Source organism: Silurus aristotelis (assembly GCF_946808225.1).
Source record: "Silurus aristotelis genome assembly, chromosome: 12".
In the NCBI taxonomy this organism is placed as follows: Eukaryota; Metazoa; Chordata; class Actinopteri; order Siluriformes; family Siluridae; genus Silurus; species Silurus aristotelis.
This window is the reverse complement of record NC_139585.1, coordinates 8,132,477-8,151,388: the sequence shown is the minus strand read 5'-3', so window position 1 is coordinate 8,151,388 and position 18,912 is coordinate 8,132,477. Positions and strand designations below refer to the sequence as shown.

The following is an 18,912-nucleotide window of genomic DNA, read 5'->3' as shown; positions in this document are numbered from 1 at the left end:
CCTGCCTTCTTTGCTCATCACTCTGTCGCTCCCAATTCTGTTTTGCTCTGTTTTGCTCTTTCTCCTTATGCTGTCCTGCACTTCCTCATTCCACCACCATGTCTCTTTGTCTTTCTTTCTATTTCCAGAAGTCACACCAAGTACCTTCCGAGCTGTCTCCCTTATCACTTCAGCAGTAGTTGCCAGCACCTTTTCACCACCACCGAGCCCCCGGCTTTTATTTCTATAGCACTTTTCACAATGAACATTGTCTCAAAGCAGCTTTACAGAACTTAAGAATTAAAGAGAATGATGTGTATTTATCCCTGATAATGAAGCCTGGGGGCGACTGTGGCAAGGAAAAACTCCCTTAGATCAATGAGCAAGAAACCTTGAGAGGAACCAGACTCAAAAGGGAAACCCATCGTCATTTGGGTGACATCAAGAGATTATAAATCTTAATTATAATAAATCTTAATAAATCTTAAAAACAATACAAAACTCTAGAGAGTGAGAACTACCATGAATACCGGAGTGTGTGACTAACAGCGGTTATGAAAGAGCTGCTGGCTGTAAGGTTCACATGCATGTGCTCATTGTAGTACGTTATCTACGATTCTACAGAAGCAGTTTATGCAGTTACTTCTGTGACAGATTTTTTTTGTCAGTTACATGACAAACAGTACATTTTTGTTAGAACCTCGAGATAAAAAAAAATTAAATAAATAAAAAATAGTTGAAAGAGCTGGTGTAAAAAATGCTGTAATAATGTATTGGTTTTTAAGACTTTTAAACATTTACATTCACAACTTGTTCGGTGGAAAATACCAGAACAGTATAATGTGGCATTCGTTTTATAAAATATGTTGATGCTTAGACATTTCTTTGATATAAGAATACTACCACACTACTTTATATGATGTGCATCTCCTAATAATGTAAACTCAACTGATACAGTAACAAACAATATTAATACCTTCAAAATATATACAGTAAAATATGTGAACAAAAGTGTAGCACGGACTGTTTCTAAGCTCGGATACGCAATACAAAAGCATAGCGCTTTGCTAAAAGGCGAGAAGCAAGAAACAACTCGTCCAATTAGATTGCCAGCATTCCATTAAGCTTTTTCAGTGTGGAAGCGTTATGGTTAAGAAAAACAAGCCTAGAGCATATTTCACAACGCATAACAAGCGTTTAATTACACGTTCCAGTAGCACTCTGGCAAAGTGTCTTCAGTAAAGACAAAAACATGGTGCAAGTGAAAAGAAAAGTGAAAAAAGCACACACAAACTAGCTTAAAAAAATAACTAGAAGCATCATGAGTTACAAATTAAAGAATTGTATTCATTTAATGTATCAAACTGTTTCATCAGTTTGGGACCGTCTTTATTTGGTCGTCTGGGGCCTGACAGGAAAACAACAACCAGCTTCTGCTTATCCAGTCTTATTCAATTTTTTCAAACTGTGCATGTCTGTATAGATTTGTTTTTTAAAGACTGGTGGCTGAATTTATTTCAGGGCCAGAAAATGTAAATGGCTACAAAGTCCCACTTATCTTTGGAACAATGTGTCTGCTTCATCAACATGCTTTCAACATGCAACATGCTTTTTACAGTTTCTATAAATGATCATCATTAAATGGTTTTAATGTGTGTATTGTACACAGGTCTTACCAAGGCATCGAACACCAGTGTGTCAAACGTGTCACTGTCAGAGTTTTCCATCATTATGTTGAATAACGCATCCAGGGTGTCCTGCAAGAACTGGAAACATACAAACAGCGTTTAAGGTCATTATTGTGCGCTGTATTTTATTACATGCAGGATCTGAGCTGCTCGCTGAAAGCAAATAAATAGATTAATAGATGAATAAAATCAAAGAATCCGTCTTATGGTTCTAAAATATCCATAATACATTGCCACATGCTGCATAGTGTGACAGAGGCATTAAGGCTTGCGCAAAATGCTGTGGAGCTGCAGAATCGTTAGGCGGCAGTGACTGGAAATGTGAAGCTGCCAATTAGACACGGAGTAGAAAAAATATATTTCTAAATTCCAGGAAAGTCTGTTTAAAAACGAGAAAAAACACATCAGAGTACAAGTTTAAAGGAACCACAATGGCCAACGAGGACGACAGGCAATGGCATGAATAACAACTGGCACCCCAATTATCCTGCTCTTAAAGTTTCACTCTGCCAACACTAAGCACTACTTCATGGAGAAAACATTTTCAACCTGAAAAAAAAATACTCATTGTTAGAAAAAGCTTTATATGAGTTTCATTTATAAACATAAATAAATAAATGAAAAATTAATCCATCTTTAAAATTGCTCAAGAGCACTCACTGTCCAAAACTCAAGTAATAGTTCACCTCATATAAAGTACTGGTACATTGCTTCTAGACATACACAGATTTCACAACTATTTGTTCCCGTAGGGTAGTATTTCCGCCAGATTGCTTAGGCACGCGCACCGACACGTGATCCTAATCCAGCAGTTATTTTAGCACTGGTGTTTACACAGTGTACAAGTTCAAACAGGTACAATCTGCATAAAAAAAAAACCCCAACAATACACTCTGAGGGAGAACGGGTAGGAAATATGCTATCTCTAGTGAGATTTTTAAAGAGAACTTCCCATATACATTTATGCTAAGCACCAGTGCTAGAATCTGATATGTAGGATGTTGTCTGGTCTGGCTCACGAAAACCTGAATCACAAATTCACTTTGAGATAAACCTTTGGAGAAATGAGGCTCATGTTTTATGTGCGCGTCTCCGCGTCTTCCTCTCGTACACACGGTAAATCAGTCTGACGCGCGCCGCCTTGACTCGGGATTAGAGCGCTCACAATGGAGGTCATAGCGGGGGAGAGAAAATACATTTTTCTATTCCAGCAGGATTTTTCTCTTAACCGTCCTTCTCCCATTGATTATTTTTCGTCCTCAAGCTGCGAGCTAAACCAGCCTGCTAGAACCACACAGAGATACAGTGCTGCTTGGATACAAAAAGAACACAGCCGTGTTATCTAAAACCCTCAGAGGAGAACCTGTGCTTTGGAATGTTTCGGATGAAAAAAAAAAAATCTGATCTCAGTGCAGAGGGGTAGAGTGAAAACGGGTGGAACTTTAAAAACCCAGGGAAAGCATTCTAGTTGATTTCTCACCATCTTGAAAATCAGTGTTAAGTCCACCACATACTGTTAAGCAGTGCATGGAATACTGGTGTATATTTGTCTACATAAGATGTTGCTTTAAATAAAAAGGAACAAGCAGACTGTTTTTGTAACGGTGAAATGGGGGTAGGAGGAGTCAGGTGCGAGTACCGGTGAGGTCAAAACACAACACGCACTGCGGATCATTTCAGATTTATATAATAACTGTTTCATTAGTCTTTTTTTTTTTCCCTCTTGAGGCAAAATTTTAACTGCTATATTGTGTTTTTTGAGAGGTTACTCATAACCGTTGATGCTGATGTGAAATTGCAGAGCTCCTACACATCATGCGAGAAGAGTGGCAGGCCACTGAAAAACAGTGCCATGAACCCTACTTTGAGATTTTGATTGTTCCCGTTCAAACCAATATCGAATTATACTTCCAAAAGTACTAATAAAAAAAATCATATTCAACACAATGTTTTGTTTTTTTTTCTTTTCACTAAAACAAGCCAAACCAGTCTAGACTTGCATCAGATCACTGTTGAAACAAACATCGTTAAAAACATCCAAAGTCGCTAAAAGAACAAGAGAGAGCGCACATTTCGGCATCTTTGCTCCTGTACTACTAGAGGCTCAAACAATTCTCCAGACGCCCCGGTGGGATGAGACGGATGCATGAGTCGCTACATAACGTGCTTAGCAGCTAAATCGCTTTAGCTCGAGGATGTTCTGAAGAATAAAGTATGGATTCGATATTGCAAACGTACGTTATGAACCCGTAACCTTGTGATGCATCTTTCATGGTGCTATGTTTGTCCAAGGTTCTGTCTCTCTAATCTAGGGATATACTTTCAGCTGTGGTACTTCTATTAGAAATGGCTGCTGGAATCTACTGCTAATCGATAGCACATGATAAAGGGCTTCTCAGCAGGACAGTATTAATATTCCTAATGCCATCAGTGAAATGGAAATGTTTTATGGGCATATTTAATATATTGTTGTTACAAGGCTAAATAAAACCCCCACGTTATATTAGAACCTTGGCTAATACGTTAACAGTAAACCTGATCGTAAATCTTCAGTGATAAGATATAGATAAAAGCATACACACCTTGACCACTTCTCCTCCGTCAACCTTCATTAGGTGACACAGGTTCTGCTGGAGCAGGCTGGTGTTAGAGCGCCATTTCAGCAAGCCAAGCAGATCCACTACAAAAAAATAAAAAATACATAAAAAAATCATCGACATGCGGTGGGGTGAATAATTGTACGTGCCGAATTCGAGACGGAGAACGGCGGAGACAAAGTTTGTTGGAAACATTTTCGAAGTGAAAGCCGCCCTAATGAGGTTCAACAACAATGTGGTGATTTGTCATCGTGCTAACTGGTCCGGACCCCTCCCAATTACTCACATATAAATGGTATAAAAATACAATTACCCTTTTCTTCAACTGCCTTGAGAAGCTTGGACCAGTGATGTGATTAAATGTAAGCCTTCATTCAAGACGAGATCTTCATTAGGAATTCAACCTTTTACACTGCTGATGCTACGCGAGGACACGAGGACGTTTTCAAAGCACTTGTGATTTCTCATGAATGCAAATACATCCACACATGGTATGCACAGAAGTGTGTGAATATGTTGTTGTAGCTCTATGTTGTGTGATGGAGCTCTACGTTGTTTAATGTAGCACACCAGGGTTCTGGAGAAACGTTGTCTAATTTCACGGTGTACCGAGTCAGCTACTGTATATATGGTAGAAATGACAATAAAAGCTTCTTGGCTTGACATGGGGAAAATAAATGAGCCGATATTGCTACTCTCCCGGAAACAAAGGTGACTTTTTCTCGTCACGCCGAAGGTATTGTCGAGGGTACCATCAATCTTTTGGAGCTTTAATATGCGCTGGACACCTGGAAACAGCTTTAAAAAGAAGGTACGTAATTGGTCCTTAAGGACCACCTAAGTGAAAGCGGGATTTGTGTACGCAAAAGCGATCACAAATAAAAGGCAGAATTGAAGTAGGCTTGATGGCACTACCCCCAGCAACAGGGAGAAATTTGGTATCACCGTTTCTGAATGTGTAATTGCTAGTTTCCAGAATACTTTCACACCATTTGTAGTAGAACACTAGCAGGAAAACACATGAAGCGTGACATTTAACATGCTCTCGTGCCTCCTCTATTATCAGGCACAAACGAAGCTGGTTAATTAAGATTCGTTAAATGTAGCTTACAACTAACTAGGATGTTAAGCATTAGACCATGTAATGTGACAAGGTTTGCCAATTCACAAGAGCTCTGCATAACATTTTTACTAGCAACAGCGAAGCACACCAAACACATCCATTTACCACTATTCTGCTGCAGTGTACTGTGCACTGATTCATCTTCAATGTGTCTACAAAATACATAATAGTGCACTACGTGGGGTGAGGATTTAGAAATAGGGCAACTTCCAGTAACTCTCCTTCACCTCATTATTAAACCCTGTTATTGAACTGATAGCAATATATAGTATCTATTGACAGCCATACAGCTCTATAGCTGTATACACTATTGCTCAAGGACATTGTTTTATTGTTGGTGTAATTGCTCTACACTTCCAGCCAGCTTTTCAGTTGTGCCTGACAGTACAGTGGCCAGATTTATCAAATGACAGTACCAGGTTTAGAGAGCATCCCCAAGGTCATTTGTGAAGATTTAATTAACCGTTTAAAGCACAACAACGTTGGTAAAAGCAGAAACAATCTATATGAGGCAGCAAGGACGAATTTGCAGAGAAATGTGATGACTTGAAATTATGTACCACTTTTGATCAGATTTAAATGTGCGTTTTAAATTGAATTTATCCCCAACTATTGCAGTAACAGTAAAATAAAAAAAAAGTCAAGGGAGGGAGGGAAGGAAGGAAGGAAGGAAGGAAGGAAGGAAGGAAGGGAAGGAAGGGAAGGAAGGAGGGAAGGAAGGAAGGAAGGAAGGAAGGAAGGAAGGAAGGAAGAAAGGAAGAAGGGAAGAAAGGAAGGAAGAAGGGAAGAAAGGAAGAAAGGAAGGAAGGAAGGAAGGAAGGAAGGAAGGAAGGAAAAGAGATCGACATGCTGCCTTCCTTTTTTAGCGATGGCATGCAAGCTCCCTAAAAATGCACAAAGATACTGTAAAGCATTTCTGACATGTTAAAAAAACATCCGTCTCCTATTGAACTTACAGTTATACATCTTTACTAAGGTTTCAATCCCCACAAACTCTGTGAAGCATGCAACTTTCCTCCTTCACACAGCAAACACATCCATCTTGGTTTGGGTGGTTTTTTTTTTTTACATTTCTATTTTCCTCACAATTGTACACAAGTGAAGCCTTAAATAAATAATATTAAAAAAAAAGAAATAGGGAAAAAAAAAAAAAAAAACCCGCTTCACTACAATTTCTTATATTGGTGGCTACAGAATGAGTCAAGTGTGTATTTTTGTTCACTCACTAAAAGGATTTGATCAATTCTGTAAGCCTGTATATAACCTGGTAGAGTACACCATCCTCCAAGACTAATACTGCCCATAACGGCTCTGGGGAAAAAGGCTTTACAGTTGTGTAATCTTTCCGAGAAACACTCTTTGCTTCAAGCTGGCAGGTAAGTTAAAACTTATGTGTGCTGTGAACGATAAAAAAAAGTGACATGGTCTGTGCAGTTTAGGACATTTTAATATATTCCATAGTTCCCATGTGGACCTTTAATTCATCTATTCTCTTCTTCATAACCGTCCACCGTGGAACATATAGCCATCTCTTGATGGCAGGAGGGATTGACATTTAATGCTCGCCCCAACATGAGAGCAAAGAGGCATAAATCTACAGAAGCGGAGAAGCGAGGTGAAGCTGCGTACATCAGCATGCTTTGGTTAGAAGACTTTAAAACGTAGACAGCAAGAGGGAGGTCTGCTGCATGGGGGTGCTGAATCAAATTAAGGCTCAGGGCTTCAAAAAAAACATCATGTTTTCTTCACAAAGCCACATTTCTCAAGAGCAGAAATGCACTAAAATTTTGGTATAAAAACGACTATACCTAATCGTGCTCTGTTTTGGTGCTGTACACTGCCCAGTAATGTACAGGCAAAATGTTTTTAGACTATCTGTAACTAATATATAAAATAAAACCAGGATCTGACTTCAGGTACTGGGTTACTGATCAGAATGTCACTGCCAAGCTACCAACGTTGGTCCCTTGAGCAAAGGTTCCAGGTTCCAGTCTCTTAAGCGTCCCTGCTCTGGGGTGCCATATCAAGGCTGTCCCTCTGCTTGGACTCCAGCATCCTAAACTACCAAAGACATGCAAGGGAAAAAATTTCACTGTGCCATAATGTCTGTGTGAAAGTCGTCGTCTTCTGACTTTGTACACAACCTGATTTTGCGCAAGTTCGTTATTACACAAACATTTGGTTGAAACCCAAGAAAACACGAAACTCTGAGAATAACGTCCCTACCCTGAAGCTTCATTGTGGCAGCACCATATTGCAAGAATCCGTTTCCTTTGCGGGAAGCGGAAAACTGAGAATGTCAGTGTAGAGGACAAGCTGAATGACGCCCCCTAAAAAGCACTCCAAGAAGAAGCCTGTCTCCAAAACACCATTGGGTAATGCCCTATATACAAAATCATATAAATTCTATGCACAGACGTTTGAAATTTGACCTAAATAAGTTTAAGTTGGAGGTTTTAGACACTGGAATCATGAACCTTTCAGGTCATATTCAAATATTTAGCTTTGAGTGTAATAGCAGGAATAATAAAAAACTATTAAATACTAAATTAATATGCAAGAATGCAGAGTTACATCCTGCCAAACACACACACACGCAAATTAATTTCAAAGCATCTAGACTTTCAGACAGCAGTCTGGGGACTTGAAATTGTTGCTGTTTTTATTGCCAAAACCAACGCAACCTCGCAATTGTTTTCATATTTCATTATTATGTCATCATTAGTAGACAGTCTCCATCGCCGTGTGTTTTCTGATCTCATCATTTCTCTTGGCAACCCAGCCATTAGGGGGGCACAAGCCAGTGCACTCTTAGTGCCGGTCCCAAGCCCGGGTAAATGGGGAGGGTTGCGTTAGGAAGGGCATCCAGCGTAAAACATGTGCCAAATCAAATATGCGGATCACAAATGAGAATTTCATACCGGATCGGTCGAGGCCCGGGTTAACAACGACCGCCACAGGTATCGTTAGCCGACAGGGTACCGGTGGAAATTGGGCTACTGTTGGCCGAAGGAGGAGAAGGAGAGGAGGAAGACGTCTACAGAGACGGCAGGAAAAGGAGCAGTGTAGGAGAGTAGAGGTTCGGGTTGGTACTTTAAATGTTGGTACTATGACGGGTAAAGGGGGAGAGATAGCTGATATGATGGAGAGGAGAAAGGTAGATATGCTGTGTGTTCAGGAGACCAAGTGGAAAGGGAGTAAGGCCAGGAACATTGGAGGTGGATTTAAACTGTTTTATCATGGTGTGGATGGAAAGAGAAATGGTGTAGGGGTGATTCTGAAGGAAGAGTACAGTAAGAGTGTAGTGGAGGTGAAGAGAGTTTCTGATAGGGTGATGATCGTGAAGGTGGAGGTTGAAGGGATGATGATAAATGTCATCAGTGCCTATGCTCCACAAGTTGGCTGTGAGATGGAGGAGAAAGAAAGATTCTGGAGTGAATTAGATGAAGTGGTAGATGGTGTACCTAGGAAAGAACGATTGGTGATTGGGGCAGACTTTAATGGGCATGTAGGTGAAGGGAACAGAGGTGATGAGGAGGTGATGGGTAGGTATGGTTTTAAGGAGAGGAATGTGGAAGGGCAGATGGTGGTAGATTTTGCAAAAAGGATGGAAATGGCAGTGGTGAACACGTATTTTAAGAAGAAGGAGGATCATAGGGTGACGTATAAGAGTGGAGGAAGGTGCACACAGGTGGATTATGTTCTGTGTAGGAGATGCAACCTGAAGGAGATTGTAGACTGTAAGGTGTTGGCGGGGGACAGTGTAGCTAGACAGCATCGGATGGTGGTCTGTAGGATGGTTTTGGAGGCGAAGAAGAAGAGGAGGAAAGTAAGGATTGAAAGAAGAATAAGATGGTGGAAACTGAAGGATGAAGAGTGTGGTGTGAGGTTCAGGGAAGAGGTCAGACAGGGGCTTGGTGGTGGTGAAGAGGTGCCGGATGATTGGGCAACTACTGCAGGAGTGATGAGGAAGGCAGCTAGAAAAGTACTTGGTGTGACATCTGGAAATAGAAAGCAAGACAAGGAGACGTGGTGGTGGAATGAGGAAGTGCAGGAGAGCATTAAGGGAAAGAGGTTGGCAAAACAGAAGTGGGATCGACAGAGTGATGAGAAAAGTAGGCAGGAGTACAAGGAGATGCGGCAGCAGGTAAAAAGGGATGTGGCGAAAGCCAAGGAAAAGGCATATGAGGAGCTGTATAAGAGGTTGGACACTAAGGAAGGAGAAAAGGATTTATACCGATTGGCCAGGCAGAGGGACCGAGCTGGGAAGGATGTACTGCAAGTTAGAGCAATAAAGGATGGAGAGGGAAATGTGTTGACTAGTGAGGAGAGTGTGTTGAGAAGATGGAGGGAGTATTTTGAGCAGCTGATGAATGAGGAAAATCAGAGAGAGAGAAGGTTGGAGGATGTGGAGTTGGTGAAGCAGGATGTAGATAGGATTAGTAAGGAGGAAGTGAGAGCAGCGATTAAGAGGATGAAGAATGGAAAGTCGGTTGGACCAGATGACATACCGGTAGAAGCGTGGAGATGTTTAGGAGAGATGGCAGTGGAGTTTTTAACCAGATTGTTTAACAGAATTCTGGAAGGGGAGAGGATGCCTGAGGAATGGAGAAGGAGTGTGCTGGTACCGATCTTTAAGCATAAGGGAGATGTGCAGACCTGCAGTAACTACAGGGGAATTAAGTTGATCAGTCACACCATGAAGTTATGGGAAAGAGTAGTGGAAGCCAGGCTGAGAGAAGAGGTGACCATCTGTGAGCAACAGTATGGTTTCATGCCGAGGAAGAGCACCACAGATGCCTTATTTGCTTTGAGGATGTTGATGGAGAAGTATAGAGAAGGACAGAAGGAGCTGCATTGTGTATTTGTGGATTTAGAGAAAGCGTACGACAGGGTACCGAGAGAGGAGTTGTGGTATTGTATGAGGAAGTCAGGTGTGTCAGAGAAGTATGTGAGGGTGGTGCAGGACATGTATGAAAACAGTGTGACGGCAGTGAAGTGTGCAGTAGGTACGACAGACTGGTTCAGGGTGAAGGTTGGACTGCATCAAGGATCGGCCCTGAGCCCTTTCCTGTTTGCAGTGGTGATGGACAGGTTGACGGACGAGGTCAGACAGGAGTCTCCCTGGACTATGATGTTTGCAGATGATATTGTGATTTGTGGTGAGAGTAGAGAGCAGGTTGAGAAGAGCCTGGAGAGGTGGAGATATGCGCTTGAGAGAAGGGGAATGAAAGTCAGTAGGAGTAAGACAGAGTACATGTGTGTGAATGAGAGGGAGGGCAGTGGAGTGATGCGGTTGCAGGGAGAAGAGGTGGAGAAGGTGGAGGAGTTCAGGTACCTGGGGTCAACAGTGCAAAGTAATGGAGAGTGTGTTAGAGAAGTAAAGAAAAGAGTGCAGGCAGGGTGGAGTGGGTGGAGAAGAGTGACAGGAGTGATTTGTGATAGTAGGGTATCTGCAAGAATGAAAGGGAAAGTTTATAGGACTGTGGTGAGACCTGCGATGTTGTATGGATTAGAGACAGTGGCATTGAGTAAAAGACAGGAGGTGGAGCTGGAGGTAGCAGAGCTGAAAATGTTAAGGTTTTCGTTGGGAGTGACGAGGATGGACAAGATTAGAAATGAGTTTATTAGAGGGACAGCACATGTAGGATGTTTTGGTGACAAGGTGAGGGAGGCGAGATTGAGATGGTTTGGACATGTGCAGAGAAGGGACATGAATTATATTGGTAGAAAAATGCTGAAGATGGAGCCACCAGGTAGGAGGAAAAGAGGAAGGCCAAGGAGGAGGTTCATGGATATGGTGAGGGAAGACATGCAGGTAGTTGGTGTGAAAGAGGCAGATGTAGAGGACAGGGTGGTATGGAGACGGATGATCCGCTGTGGCGACCCCTAATGGGAGCAGCCGAAAGAAGAAGAAGATCATTTCTCTTGGCAAACTCGATTATATAACTTGCGTCAAATGTTATGATTGTTTAGGATATTTGCGTGTAATTAGTTGTCTATCGTGTTTGTCTGAACGTCGCATTATAGCTGTATGAGACACGTTTGTCACGACTGTCGCGTGCGATACAATATTTAGAGAAAAATATACAGAAATATCACCAGGGAACCTGCTTCAGTCTTCTGAGAAAGAGGAGAAAAAAAAACTGAAGCTTGTGAAATAATTCGCCTCTCGGAAGGATAATGAGCCAAAGTGCAAGGCCAAAGCAACATTGGAGTGGCTCAAAAACAAAAAGTCCTACAGGGTCACTGGCACTATTAGCAAACTTCGGTTCCCAAAACGACCTGAACAACCAGGAACAAATCTGAGCCAAAATCACTTAACACAAAAAAAGTTCTCAACAAAAAAAGGTCACCTTGCATTACCTGATTTTAAGGTTCTGAACAGAATGAAATGTAAATGCGTCATCTGTAATTCAGTAAATTGAGATATTCTTTTCTCAAATATATTCAGTACCATCCAAATAAAACATATAAAGCTGTTTATTAATGGCAAAAAAAAAGTCAGAGGATGTTAAAAGTGTAAACGTTGAGAGAAAGAGAAATGTGTAGATGAGATGAAGCATATAGAACAGCATCGAGTAATCCGGCTGAAGGTTTGCGTAAGGGGGTAAAAAAAAATGTAAATAAATAAACAAACCAAAAAAAAAAAAAAAAAGGATGAGAAAGCTAAAAGGAAAATTAGCAGTCAGGAGAAAGCTGTCGCACAGGGAAAAGACCGGATGGGCGCTGTTTTTCTGCCAGTCTTCATTTCATAGCTGCGTTAGCGGTGACAGAAGTGACCTGATTCTTTAATAAAAGCTAAATGAAGCTTCTCGTTCTTCCTTCCGGCTTCCTGATATTACGCACTTATGGTTATTACTATAGCAAGCAGGCTTCTGCATATGCATAGAGACTCGCAAACATAAAACCACGTGCTCTCCTGCGAGCTACATTGATTTTCACCTGCACTAGTGGTACAGAAAACACCAGGCCTAGAGCAGCTTAAGCAGCAGGGTGCTCCAGCCCAATATGCAAGTGTGTGTATGTGTGTGTGTGTGTGTAATATTCAGAGATGCGCTCTGCTTGACACTCTCAGCACATCCACGACACAGCATGACCCTTTGTTTCGGATGAAACGATGATCAATGCAGCTTTAGGAGCCAAAACAATCTCTCTCTGTCGAGGACTGCTGCAATCCTGCGTGTTTACGCGCGCGGCTGACGACGCCACACGGCAAAAAGTCATCAGCAAAGTCCTCTATGACCTCATTACTGCGGGTGGCGCGCACATTAAAACGGCGTGTAGACCACGGCTCTGACTCTGGGCTCGTATAACTCAGCAGGCCACCGCAGCCGAAGCTCATCAGCGCCGGGCTAATCAGAGCGTAGGTAGGAAAATGTGCTGCGGATCGCATTTGGACGTCTTGCTCACGGGTACATGGGGGAATCCAGAGTGCCATCAGATGTAAAACAAGAAAGACGCTGCAGGAGAGTAACTGGGCAAATTTCGATCTGCTGGCAGGGCACACGTGAAATAAATAAAAGGATTTTTTTTTTTCTTGTAGCAGCACCAATATGACGGCCAATCAGAGAGCAAAGGGGGAAAAAATTAAATCAAGAGTGAGAATGAAAAGAGCAACAGAGACGTGAGAGAGAAAAAAAAAAAGCAGGAGGAAAAGGATTGCAGCAGAGCAGCACCGACTTTTACTGCATTCAGTGTGTGATCAGACTGTAATGATCTATACTTCCTCCTTCCCTCCTCACACTGTGCCTGGACTCTCCTTCACCACCTTTATTTGCACATCCGAGTAGAAGCACTGCAGAGATTTGGAGGAATAATGCGGTCACGACTAACACTGGCTGAACAAATTTCACTGGATTCTATTTGCATTTCCATTATATTTGTATAAACAAATATTGAAAAAAAAGAACACACATTTTAAATGTCTGAGGTTTTAAGACCTGCTGTGAAAGCTGCTGCAAACCAGTGTGCAGCCTGGAGAACTGATATCCGTAACACGTGTGATTGAGTTTTATATACAAAAAAAATCTCTGTTGCTAATGCACCATGTATGAAAGCAATCCAATCCGGTCATGCTGCTTCGTGGGCTTCTTAGAAACCTGTGCTGGATTCAAAATCCATCTTGGATACCTGACTCAGGTAGAAGGTCCAAGTAAGAACAACCCCATACATGCCTAAATGCAAATCCGTCACAATATTAATACAATTTTGATTATAACAGTGTTCATTATGGACATAAATATTTTAAGCTTCCTCACTGTGAATATTTAAACGAAAAACAGTTTCAATACAAAAATCATCTCTTTCACTACCTACAGAGGTGTAATGCAGCCCGGAGTAAAGGCGAGTCACTGTTACTACACCAAAGATAATTATTCAATAACTGCATGTCGTTTAAAGTGTCGTTCTCAAAATGTCGTTCTTAATCTGCAAACTTTTTTTAATTAATTAGTTCAAAAATTTCTATAGTTACTATTTATACCTACACTTATTGTTGTGAAACGTCTGTGTACGTTCACTTGCATGAAAAAAGTTGACATCAATGGCATCAGCAAGCCTATTTCTTTTCGTTACCCAATGCGTATGCCTAAAATACCCTTTAAAGATACTTCTAAAGAGAATGACGCTCCAGACATTTCATCTGGCTGTGACCTCGACGGGCTCAACTCCTAAATCGAATCGGTTTATACACTAATTTCAATCATTATTTTTGTATTAAAAAAAAAAAAAAAACCCCTGTACTTGCATCTAGAAGAAGAGTCATAAAAGGTTGCTCCCTATATTATCCTATGTAATAGAGAAAAGATTATGTATTAGAAAATCTGAATTGCCACTTAACCTACAGCCAGCACTAGTGCTAGAGTTATGAATAAATAAAATAAAAAAAAATTATAAATAAATAAATAAATAAACAAACAAACAAACAAACAAACAAACATTCTGATCGATCAGCCTTGAGAATGCAACAGCAATTATGTATACATAACTTTACAGGCATGTTATATATATTTTATATATTTTTTTTATTGTTTTCTTTTTTTTTTAATGTAAGAAAAATTCTCTACCCCTTCAGATCAATTTAACGCCTCTGCCTTGAACACACACTGTAACTCAAACCTTTTCAGGACCATATCTTCCTATATAGAGCTCAACACTACTTGTCCAGCACACACACAGATGTCTTGCTCGTGTGTACATGGGGAATCCTGAGTGCCATCATATGTGAAACATAATAGGCTACTTGGGGTTAGTCCAAAATACCCAGCACGTGTGTCCTCTCAGCTGAGGAAACACTCATCCGAAACTCTGTCCTAATGATCTGCTGCCTGCTTTCTGTATGCGTGTGTAAATTCAGCACACCTCACACACCCTGTTCTTCAGGTCCCAGGCTGCAGAAAAGGAATTCTCCGGTATTTAATAAGCCCAGGTTTCTTTAGCAGGGGAAATAAGGCACATGCAGAAAGAGTGACAGCAGTAAAGGTCCCCCCTCCCAAACCTTCTCTCATCTTTTGCATTCCTGTCCTATTCTCGCTGCCTCTCTCGGTCTGCGTTTCCTCTCTCCAGCCCCAGGCTGATTACTCTTACCGAAAAGAGGGAGTGATAAATAGAGGGAATGGAAGAGGAGGGAGGAGGAGTGAGAGGGAACGTAAATAGGAAAATACAGTCAAGATAAAGAAAACAATCCCTCACCGGGCAGAATGACTGATAGATTGAAAAAGTAGAGGAATGGAAGAATGAAGAAGGATCGTTTTTTTCATGCAGGCATGAAGAAAAGCCCTCCAGCCTGAGTAGAGCTGTGTGTGTGTGTGTGTGTGTGTGTGTGTGTGTGTGTGTGTGTGTGTGTGTGTGTATGTGTGTGTGTGTGTCTCACCATTCTGTGTGAGCTTGGTGGAACACACCAGAGTAGCAATCTGGAAGGAGTCCTTGCTGATGGTACAGTTGCCCAGGCTTTGTGAGCTCTTGCCTGTGGGGAAGTGGCCTTTCTCCTCTAGCTCGAGCTTGGTGGCTGGCAGGCTCAGATAGAAAGAGGAGTCCTCCAGCTTCTTAGCCTCAGCCTGAGAAAAAACAGCACAGAGAAACAGTTGCTGAAAGAAATGCTAGAAATGAAAGAAAGGAGTCAGAAGACTCCATGTATCGCAGCTTGCTGTATACTGAGCTGCGTAGGTGCAGACATGTCAAAAGTTCCCATGCTGACCTCATCCACAAATGAAAGCACCTACAATGGGCAGGAGAGCATCACAATTGGCCAAAAGAGCAAGAGAAGAAGGTGGCCTGTATTCTTTTACACCATGTGGGTGGTGTGTTACCTACCTGGGGAAGAGGTGGTACTTAATAAAAAACAAGCAATGTTATGTTTTGCATTTCTTCCCTTTAACTGAACCGTGGCTTAAAAACGGAGATGCGTACCGAACCGTAAATTCTGTGTACCTTTACAACCCTAGTGATTGTCTGAAAAACCTTGGGTCATGGCATTCATGTAGATGATATTACCTAATGGCAGTGGCCTTTATAAGCAGGATGATGTTCCCAGTCATACAAATCAAGAATGTTTTGAGAAACATGTGTGAAACATGATATGGAGATCAAAATTGGCCTTCAAATTAATAGTTACTCCAAATAGATCTGTGGGAAGGGCCGGACAACAAAGTCGGGTCCATGGAGCCACGGGCAACTTACAAGACGAAAACAAATCCACTGCTAACCGCATGGTGAGAGATACCACAGCAAACCATCACAAGTCTTGTGAAGTCAATGCCTCTATGGATCGACTGTTGTGGTACTGCTAGGGGGTCCTACATACAATTAGGCAGGTGGGTTTAAAGTTATGTGTAACATGATCCATTACACCACTGGCAACAGGTGAAAAAAACAAGTTACATGTTAATTCCAACTCATAGTCCTAATCTCAAGGAGAATGCAGACTTTGCTACACGAGATGAGGCAGATAACAGGTGGAGATTAAACACTGCTCAGATGAGTGCGCATCGTCACAGCCAATTAGCATAACTCGATAGGGATGTGAAAGGTCAGGCTCAGCATAATTCTGATATTTGGTATGCATAAATGCAGAAGTGAAAGCCTTTAAAAGCTTAATTGTTTAATGATTACAGGGTCAAGGGCTGAACCGCATTAGGTCAGTGTGATCAGGACAGGCAGACTCAGTATGCCTCTCACATCACCAGGTGGGGGAACACACCGAAATGCCTTTGTGTGTGCGCACGAGTCTGCAAGTTACCTTGTAGACGATAAGATCGTGTTCTCCATCCCTAAGTGTTGTGCCGTCATATCTCATCAGCTTCACGAAAGACAAGGCAAAGATCTTCTCTGACCTGTCTTTGGCTGCATGAGAAAAAGAGAAAAACACACACACACACACACACACACACACACACACATTAGTATAGCTATGGGTATATTCAGCACAAACAGGAATTAAAAATTAAAATAAAACTACACTAAAACTGAGCCGAACATAAATGTCTTCTGCATGTCGTTAAAAAAAAAGGCCACGAAAATGATGCATGTTACATTGGATATTGTGATGGATTATAAATCCACAGACGCATAATGATTATGATCATGACTATATCACTCTAAATTGGCATGTCAGCTATTACAATCAAGCCAATTATGGAGCAAAGTGTTCACATGTAATATAACAGTATAAATAAAAATTGACAAAAAGAATGAACGTAAGAAACGTAAAAATGTGAATATACTGTAGTCATTGTTTACATAACCCACAGTTTATTGTATTAATTAGTAACCTTTACTGGTGACAAACTCTATTTGGTTTGGGTAAGCTAGCAAAGGCCCAAGTCCATAACGATTATAACAATAACAATAAGAAAGCCAGTGAATGAATAGGGCAGAAGGTATAGCCAGTACACCAGTAAGCAATTCTTTAAGCCAGTTAGTCAAAAAGGAGGTAAACCAGTAATCCAGTCAGTAAATAGCCCTGTTAGCAAACCAGCAAGTACACCAGTCCAGTAAGTAGGCAAATCAGTAAGTTGATAAAGTGATAAAACCAATAAGAATTATTAATGAAGGTAAATATAGCCAGTACCTCAGTATGCAAGTTTGTAAGCCAGTTGGTCAATAAGGAGGTAAAAGAGTAATCCATATCATCAGTAACTCGGTCAGTAAATAAGACAGAAAGTAAGTAAATATGTGAACAATATTATTAGTACACTAGTCAGTACATAAATAAGTATCCAACTCAGCAAGTCAGTCAGCATATACACCAGTACAATGTTAGCATATAAGTAAGTAAGTCAGTCAGTCAGTAAGCACACGAGTTAGTAAGTCAATACCTAACCTAACAATCAAATCAGTAAGTCAATGCACAAGCTTTATTCTTGCTTTAGATTTTTGGCTCTGGCTGCTTTGAGCTATGCATAGGCACTCCGTATATATATATATATATATATATATATATATATATATATATATATATATATATATATATATATATATATATATATATATATAGTATATAAATATTACATTTAATCTTTATGCCGAGAGCCTGTGAATAAAACCAATGAATCAATAACGCAACAGCCAGGCCTAAAGGAAAAAAAATACCCAACAGCTGTGTCAAATGAATGACATTAGCTACACTCAAACGCCAGGGCACGAGCGGGTGAAGAGGGCAGAATTAGCATAAACAGGGGAGCAGGGCTCTAGCGCTGTCTCGGTCACTAGACTTAAACACAATAGAGATGCACAACAAGCTCAAATTTACATTCAGCGAACCACAACCCTCTCAAATCCCTGCTTCATAGATCCACATAACCAGCCAGTGCACAGACACAACATCAATCACAGAGAGAGAGAGAGAGAGAGAGAGAGAGAGAGAGAGAGAGAGAGAGAGAGAGAGAGAACGAACAGGGGGATGGGGGACAGAGAAAGGATAAGGGAGATGAATATTACACAGAGAGTGACGGCCAAGTTCCACAGTGAGACTTCTGCTGTAAAATTGGAGCTGGCAGCATGGCAGAAGCCAACACCCGGCTACACACAGACAGTTCATGATTCAAGGATTAATTTGTGTTTTGAGGCTGGCTGGCCACATTCCTGGATAGAGAGCTGGATAACATGGGATATTTTGGCACTCTGTCCACTGCAAGGTGACACAGTAGAGTGGCTTAATAGATGCAGTCACAGAGGCATCACACACCTGAGAGGACACATGGTGGTTTCTGGTGGACTTATTTTTTTCCCTCCCTCGCAAGAGACACATGCATTCTGTCTAAGATATGGAAACTTTCATTTTAATTGTAAACTAATATTACAGATAACAAAGAAACAAATGGCTTCCTCGAATAACTGCTTCAACCTGCAGAATCTAAAATCAACACAAAAATTACTAAGAATAAAGGGTCATTGTGGTGCTTAATGGTTTTGGTTTCCAAGAAAGAGTTTTTTATTTTTATGTCTTTATTTTATGGGTTATGGGTTTTAGGGGTCTGCATAGAACAAAGGACATTTAAGGAAAAAATTTATATTATATTAATAT

General features: G+C 41.1%; 1 protein-coding gene across 2 annotated transcripts in view; it reads right to left on the bottom strand.

Moving 5' to 3' along the window:
• Positions 1–18,912, bottom strand: part of dock1 (dedicator of cytokinesis 1) — a 291,553-nt gene that overhangs the window by 195,297 nt on the left and 77,344 nt on the right. For both annotated transcript variants that reach the window (XM_083556371.1, XM_083556372.1), the window contains exons 17-20: positions 16,627–16,730; positions 15,262–15,445; positions 4,250–4,347; positions 1,656–1,745 (exon numbers count right to left, since the gene is read on the bottom strand). In XM_083556371.1, coding sequence (XP_083412497.1) covers positions 1,656–1,745; positions 4,250–4,347; positions 15,262–15,445; positions 16,627–16,730 — 476 coding nt within the window. The remainder of the gene's footprint in view (positions 1–1,655; positions 1,746–4,249; positions 4,348–15,261; positions 15,446–16,626; positions 16,731–18,912) is intronic.